The 8429-nt window shown below is 38.7% G+C and overlaps 1 protein-coding gene across 1 annotated transcript; it reads right to left on the bottom strand.

The window, feature by feature from the left end:
• Positions 1 to 4344: 4344 nt before the first annotated feature.
• Positions 4345 to 7693, bottom strand: LOC107278827 (uncharacterized). Its single transcript, XM_015755615.1, has 3 exons — positions 5820 to 7693; positions 5611 to 5728; positions 4345 to 5124 (listed from the first exon to the last, which is right to left on the bottom strand). Exons 1-3 carry the CDS (start codon positions 7691 to 7693, stop codon positions 4345 to 4347), a joined length of 2772 nt encoding a protein of 923 aa, XP_015611101.1.
• Positions 7694 to 8429: the final 736 nt, after the last annotated feature.

The following is an 8429-nucleotide window of genomic DNA, read 5'->3' on the forward strand; positions in this document are numbered from 1 at the left end:
ACTTTTCAATTATTATTTGATTCGAACATCAAATTTCAATTCAATTTTCTTATTGAGATCAAACAATTTTATTTTGGTTTTTTCTCCATGTGAGTTTAACTGACCTATATAAAATTTGAATTTCAAATTATGACAACTTCAAACAACATTTTCAAATACTAAACGATTTTAACTGAAAAAGTTATCAACAACAAAATTGTATAAATCATCAATACCTACAACTTTTGTTTTGGTCATTTTGCTATATGACTCTGTTTCAATAATTTGAATTTGAATTTCAAATTATGACATGTTCAAATAACATTTTCAAATACTAAATGATTTCAACTGAAAAAGTCATCAACAACAAAGTTATATAAATCATCAATATCTACAACTTTTGTTTTGGTCTTTCACTACCAGACTCCAGGCCTAGCCTGTAGAAGCAAAACCGTCAGAAAAATAGCTTTAACCGTCAGAAATTATATTCCTGTCGGTTCACCGTCAGAAATTGCCGACAGAAAAATCACCACGGAGAAATTCAATTTTCCTGTCGGGTTACCTACAGGAAAATAATTTCTGTGGGTATTTCCCTGGGGGTGGAACACAGGAAAATGTATTGGCGTCAGGTTTTTCACCTGTAAATTCTGACGCGGAACCGACAGGAAAATACCGTCACAATATTTTTCTTTGTGAGTGAACCGACAGGAAAATACCGTCGCAGTTGTTTTTTTTTGGCTAGAATTATATTATTTCTGTCGGTTGGTTATAATAAAACCGTCAGAATAATTGGAGCATATTGAAAAAAAAACAGCTAATAAAAGCTGCTAAAAAGATCTGATTTCATTTCACTTACATAATAGAATGCATCCAAACAATGAAATCACAACAGCTTCACAAATAACATGCCCAGAAATCACAAAATCATTCAAATAATGCCAAATCACAGCTGACTCAAATAGCCATCATCTCAGCCACCAATTGATTCAAATAGCCACCATTTCATATACTTGCATCACCATACATGCAGTACATCAAGTTCTAGTACTGATTCTATAGGAGTAATCAGGTTTACAACCAATAGGTGTCCCCATATCACCTTGACATGCTAACTGACATTGCACAACTACTTAGCCATTACTTACAACCAATACACTTGTGAGCCACTACTTAAGTGTTCAGAAGAGCATGTGTAATCTGACTTTGTTGCTACCAAAAGAGCATAAACTATGTTAAGTCTCATCTAGTTTAGTCACCACCAAACAGGCCATGAAGTATTACCGAAGTCTCTATCTACTAAGTTGCTACCAAAATAATATATGGGCTAAGTACTGATGTGCGAAACAAAAGCCATGTCCACGTCACCGATGCATTGTGCAAATGCAAGAAGCTAGGCTGCGATAGCCCGTCCACTGCTGCAAACTTGATTTCTGTTGCATCCATTGTTCGCCTCGCAGCCGATGTTCACCTCACAGACCACGTTCTCCTCACTGCCCATGTTGGTGTCAGTGGTTCCATCATTTTCAGCTTCCTGCTGTGAGCCCGCATGAGAAGAACCAGTTCGCTGCAATAAATAGGTCCGAACATTAAGTCATGCGATTGGAAGTATGCACTGCAGTGATGCCAAAGTTCTGATGAAAGAAGTATCTATCCAATGAACATGCATATACCTTATAAAGAAAAAAAACATCTATGGCTAGCTAGACTTTCCACTGAAGTAATAGCAAACATTGAAATGAAATAATGCCAGAAATCGCATGCCTGACTTTGGATGACATGACCAGAAACAGTTGTGGCAAACCATTATTTCCAATGCTAGCAGAAATCAGTATACTACAACACTAACGGTTGTGGCAGCAATAAAACAATTACACTTAAATCCTTAATATCCCATCGCAGACACCATATATCCAAACTTCATGTAAAACAAAATCGAATCCAGCTAGAATAGCAAAAAGTTACTAGAATCAAGCTCTCTATGTCACAAGCTTCAGACATCTATATTTCCAAACCTCTAATAGGGGTGACATTCCTGGCTACCTTACCATAATTTAGAACTAAGAATGAGGTTATGCCCAGGTGTTACAGTTCTCAACATGAGGCTTGTGAACTGCTGCATGTGTTGTTGACATTCTGCTACCAAAAACGATTAGTTCTCTTAACAAAATAAAAGAAAAAAAAGGGTACCATGGTTGCTTAGGTTGGATTTTTTTAATATACTGAGACAAATGAGTGTTATTTCTTTCATTACACAACTTACCTGGACATGCGCAGGAGACATTAGATCTTCATTAGCAGGTGGCACTACATCTTCCTCAGATGGTGGTTCCACTCCTGTCTTTTCATAAAGAAACTAAAATGGGACAGGGATTAGACAAGGCTAGAATGCAGAATCACATATTATTGTACAGTTATATTAGAAGGGTTACCCTGATCAGCCGTTCATTGGAATCCATTCGGCGGCGAAGTTCTGCATTTTCGCGTGTGAGTTTTAAATTTTCGTTTCGCAAAGTTTGATTGGCTGATGGGGTAGATGGCCTAGGTGCTGTCTCTTTACCGGCCGCTATAACAGTAGACTTGGACATAGCACCATTGCCTATGGGAAGGCGTCCATGTGGCAGTCCATTGCAAATGGAATAAAGTGCCTTTGGATCTAATTCATGGCCATCTGAATCTCCTTGAGTTCCTGAGCTAGTCACTGCAGTATAGTCAGCCTACAAGAACAATAGCCTTTTCTAAGTTTGTGCAGCAATGATGGAGATAAAGTAGCTAGAGAAAGAAAATATAGACATAGTTAGGAAAGATCACTGTGTTTATACCATGATTTTTTCTGCCTTTTGGTTGTCGATCCGTCCATGAGTTCCAGTACTGTCCACGTTTTTTGCACCTGATTTCATAACACCAAATGTGTTTAGTCCAGTAGCCTTCTCAGGTCCAAAGTCATGTGCCTACAAATGCAGCCAATAATGTGTTACACAACCAAAGCTCAAATAGGAAATAATACACAAGAAATGATGTTACTTGATCAGATTTTCTACCAGCCACTGTTGTGTCTCAGTAAATGGCCTTGATCCTCCTCTATTCCGAGAATCGTCTTCAGATTGTAGCCTTGAATCTTGGGCTTTTTTCCGCTTCTCAAGGTATTGCTCAGTGTCCCAGTGGTGGCAGAGAGAAGGCCAATCTGATTCACTAACCCATTCCACACGAGCCAGCAGGTATTCCTCGTCTGAGAGTTCAATTGTACGGGCTACTTCGTCTTTAATCTTTTCCCCACGCACTTTAAAGAAGTAGAGCTTGACAGCATCAACACGAAGTTGATACATCATATCATTGACGCGCTTGTTTGCATATTGTTGTAAGACACGGTTAGCCTCTGCCTTTAATTCTTCTCTTGTAGAAAACAATCGCTGCATGATGTGTTACAGGTATACAAATAGATTTAAAAAAACAAAACCAAACACTTCTTTGAAATCTAGGATAGGAAAGAATTACGGTTACCCAAAATTCATTCACCACTCGCTCTGCACATGTCTCTCCATATTCTTCATTTTCTTTCAAACAATAATCTGCCCAATGGAGTGCAGGGCGGCTACGAATAATTCTACCATCATTGTCAAGGTCCTTCACAGTGCCTGAGTATTCGCGTTTCAGAATAACCCCAAGCTGTGAGGTATACTTGTACTCTGCAGCATGCCAATTCACATACTTGAATTGCCTGTATACAAGGTTAGCACACTTAGTCTCAATTCACATAATTGGTTCAAATGAACTAGTAGCAAATGACTAAATTAGTATAGCAGTTCTGAATTTTTCTTGCATCGCTTAAAAAATTTATGAATGTATACTTACATTTCACCCCTAGGTATAAGGCCCACCTTCCAACCCGGTCAAGGTACAGCCAGGCTGGTCCTTGACCTCTCCTTTCGTCCTCTTTGTGTAGCTTGCTGTTCAGCTTGCTCAGTACTTGCACGATGACTTCCTTGACTCTGACCTTCAGCATTAGAGTTAGCAGGGTTCACTTGAGTGCCATTTGTAGAAGGCACACTCCTTGAGCTAGCACCATTAGCACTACTTGTATTGGAAAGTTGGCTAGCTGGGCGCTTCTTTGAAGCAAGAGACCGATGGCGAAGGTTGTTCATGATCTGCACATGCACATACAGCTAATTAAATAACTTACTAGTATAATTAAATACATAAACTAAATGCTATTAAGACAATATTACATCAGATATAGCATATTTCAGTAACACAAAGATACCAACATCCAGCTTATCTTAGTCAAGTCTTGTCCACAACATATAAGAACACACTGACCACAAGTTCACAACATAAGCAAGGAAAAAAAATACAAGACATAAAACACAATCAGAAATCTTCAGGATCATAAATGATGGCTTCAGGTTCAGCTTCTTCTTCATCTTCTTCATCATCTTCCTCATCATCCAGCTCTTCATCTCCTTGTGTTGGAGAGTTACATTTGGCAAGATAGTCCAAATCTTTCTCATTAGTTATCTCATCAGATATGTAAGTGGTTGCTATTTCAATGTCATCCCCTAAATCAATAACAAAATGACCTTCCAATCCTTCTTCTTGATAGAATGTGTCAATTTGTGGCTGATCATTAGGAGGAGCAGACTCATTCGTGGTACTAGGAGGAAGCCAACCATGAGGGGTAACATTATGTACAACCCACCAATCTTTTAAATCTGGTCTGGAATCACATGGGTAAGGCAAGTAATAAACTTGAGTAACTTGACTTGCCAGCACAAATGGTTCAAAGTTTGAAAGCCTAGATGTGTGGTTAACTTCAACCAATCCCAAATTTTCAGTTCGCCTAACACCAGAATTTGTTGGATCAAACCAGCGGCAATCAAATAAAACCAACTCTAGGTTCGTGCTGCCCTCCCAAGTAATTTTGATGATGTCCTCGATGACACCAAAGTAGTCAATAACATTGTTATCATCGTCAACGCAAGACACACAAACACCAGTATTGACAGTACTTAATCCTGATTTTGCACTCTCATACTTCTCTGAACGAAATCTATATCCATTCACATCATAGCATCCATAAGTGGTTATTCTTCTAGGAAAACCATAAGAAATTTGCCGCAAGGTGCTATCAATACTAGAATTTGCCATGCACTGCATAAATGAAAGTTACTAGTTTAGAATATTTCAAATAAAGGGAAGGAGAGGAAGTTAAAAAGTAGGCAGAATTACTTGTTTCTTGAACCAGTCAAAGAAATTTGGCCCATGTTTAGTTCCACGGTAATATTTCCAACCATTTAATCTTAAGTCATGACGTTGCTTATCACTAGGTGCAATTCTGCTCTTCCATTGTTCCTTATCAAATTGTCTATATGTAGGGATGGATTAGGGAAAATAATAGGAATTTATTAAGTTAAAACAATTTTTTAATATGAATACTTACTCAAACAAAGTGTCCATCTCAGAAATATTAGTAAGAATATACAAGAAAGCAGCCTTGTACTCCTCCACTGTTAGATCACGACATGTGCGACGATTAAAACACCGACCAGGGTACTGGAAAATTTGAAGGTTACAAGAACTCTCAAATGTAGAGGAACCATCATCGTATCGAGGGATCTTATTCCTAGTTGATCTCACATTGTGGCTGAAATAAAGTGAGAGGAAATTTGTGTTTTCCTCCACTAGATAAGCTTCAACAATGGATCCCTCAACACGAGCTTTATTTCTAACCTTTTTTCTAAGTCTCCCAATGTACCTAGAAGGTTGACAACACTAAATTAGGAATAAATAGTTGTAAGGACAAGACAAGCACTTATTTCGAATACTATGTTAACTAATATTTTTACCTCTCATATGGATACATCCAACGGGCTAGAACAGGACCACCAAGATGAGCTTCACGGGGAAGATGTACAATTAGATGTTGCATTAGATTGAAAAACCCTGGTGGGAATATCTTCTCTAATTTGCATAAAAGAACAGCAACATTCTGTTCAAGTGAATGTACAACATCCTTGCTTAGTTCTTTAGCACACAACTGTCTATAGAAAAAACTAAGCTCAGCCAAACAAACCCATATATTTTCTGGAAGGAATCCACGAAAAGCTACCGGAAGTAATCGCTCAATAAAAATGTGGTAGTCATGGCTTTTTAGACCAAATATCCTCCTTCTCAGTAGGTTGACCCCTCTTCTAATATTGGCTACATACCCATCAGGGAACTTCAGATCTTGAAACCATTTGAGTATAATAGTCTTGTCATTCTTATCTATGCAAAATGCTGCCCTCGGCTTGTGCCACTTGCCATTGCCCTTCAAATCCAAGTGTAATGAGGGGCGGTTGTAAATATCAACCAAATCTTGTCTTGCCTTCACATTGTCTTTTGTCTTGTCGGGTATGTCAAAGCACGTGTTCCATATAGCTTCAGCTACATTTTTCTCATTGTGCATGACATCGATGTTGTGTGGGAGGAGTAATTTATGAAAGTATGGTAGTTGCCAAAAACAGTTCACATGGGTCCAATTGTGAGTTTTACCATAGTTATTTCTATCAGCCACATGTGCATACATTTGGTCCCTTACTTCCTCTCCCTTTAAGATCCTCGGTGCTTCATCCAATACTACGGTGTTCTTCCGAAAAGCATTAGCTTGGAATCTGAACTCATGGTCTCTAGGTAGAAAACGCCTATGGCAATCAAACCAACATGCTTTGCCACCATTACGGAGGCGAAATGCTTGGGTATCACATAAGCATGTTGGACATCCAAAAATACCATGGGTGCTCCATGCAGCAAAATTACCATATGCAGGACAATCATGAACAGACCACAAAAAGGCTGCCCTCATGTTAAATCTTTCCTTGCGCGAAGCATCCCATGTTTCAACCCCCTCCCACAACTTGAAAAGATTATCAACTAATGGTTGCATAAGAATAGATAGCTTCTTTCCTGGATGTTCAGGACCAGATATAACTAGTGAAAGGAATATATATTCTGGTTTCAACAGTACTCCAGGGGGCAAATTTAGTGGAGAAACAAAGACTGGCCAACAAGAATAAGGAGCAGCACCAATATTGAAAGGTGTGAAACCATCAGTTGAAATAGCAAGTCGCACATTTCTTGCATCTCTACCAAAGGTTGGAAAATCTATGTCAAATTGTTGCCATGCTTCACCATCACAAGGGTGCACTAGCTTACCACATGTGGACTGTTTATGTGATTGCATAGCCTTTGCGGTCTCCTCATGTGCATAAAGCCTTTGCAGCCTATCAGTGATGGGAAGATAACGCAAAACTTTGCGTGGGACCTTATTCTGTCCATCCTCAAATCGGGGGGTGTTACAAAAGTCACACTTATCTTTATGCTCATTTTCTTTGTAGTATAACATGCAGTTATTATAGCAAACATCAATTTTAATATATGTCATACCTAGGCCCTGCAATAGTTTCTTAGAATGGTAAAAATCCTCTGCCAACTTAGAATCAGGTGGAAGAAGTTCATGGATCAGTTGCAAAGTATCATCATAATGTGCGATTGACATATTGTACTCTGACTTTAAAGCTAGCAAACGAGCAATAGCAGATAAGCTAGTGTGCATTGTGTTGTCATGGACTGACTCATTAGCCCCATCCACCATTCTATAGAAAGCACTAGCAGAAGAAGTTGGCTCTTCATCAATTCCTGGTGGTTGGACAGCCCCTATATCAAGTAACATCTCATCCATGCGATCAGGTTGATCAAACCCCTCCTCATGGGCCAAGGGAGACAATGGTTCATTATTCCTAATATGTTCTTCCCCATGGGCTGTCCATGTCTCATAGTTTTCCTTAAAGCCAAATTTACACAAGTGTGCCTCTATAATATCCCTTGTATGTCTCATGTAGTTGCGACACCTACCACATGGACATTTAATACTTCCATCTTGAACTAAATCAGGTATATAGAAAGCATGGTCTAGAAACATATTGTTCTTTTCAATCCACTCATCAGAGGGTGCAGAACCATAATGCCAACCATTATACATCCAATTACGTTCCGCCATTATGTTATTCTGTCTAAAGCAATATCATTTAACTATCTTAGTATATAAAGTAGGCTTGGTTAACAATTAGATCACATCCAAATGGAACATCAAAAATAACAGTCCAACTTAAATGGCCACAAGCATGCATAAGTATCTTAGCTAGGTAGGTGAACTAGAGCTTACCAGATTTTGTTGAAGCTACCAGACCAGCACGTCTGAGAGTTAACACAGCTAGCGCATCAACAGGTCAACAAGGATAGTTCACCAGGCTTCACAGATTGGGGCATCCTTGAAAAGTATTACATAGATCTGTACCAATGCATATGTAAAATTCAGTTTTGCTGATATTAACAAAATAACACACTGTGTTCTACTTTTGTATAGAAGCTACAACTAAATATGCAAAATAACTTCCAATCTCTCATGCATGTCAGAT

This window comes from Oryza sativa, chromosome 9 (assembly GCF_034140825.1).
Source record: "Oryza sativa Japonica Group chromosome 9, ASM3414082v1".
In the NCBI taxonomy this organism is placed as follows: Eukaryota; Viridiplantae; Streptophyta; class Magnoliopsida; order Poales; family Poaceae; genus Oryza; species Oryza sativa.

Coding starts and splice junctions, on each gene's coding strand:
- LOC107278827 (XM_015755615.1), bottom strand. CDS start 7,693: ATGGATGAGATGTTACTTGATATAGGGGCTGTCCAACCACCAGGAATT. Junction 5,729..5,819: donor TGGATGTATCCATATGAGAG/GTAAAAATATTA, acceptor TCAACCTTCTAG/GTACATTGGGAGACTTAGAA. Junction 5,125..5,610: donor CACTTTATTTCAGCCACAAT/GTGAGATCAACT, acceptor TCATTTATGCAG/TGCATGGCAAATTCTAGTAT.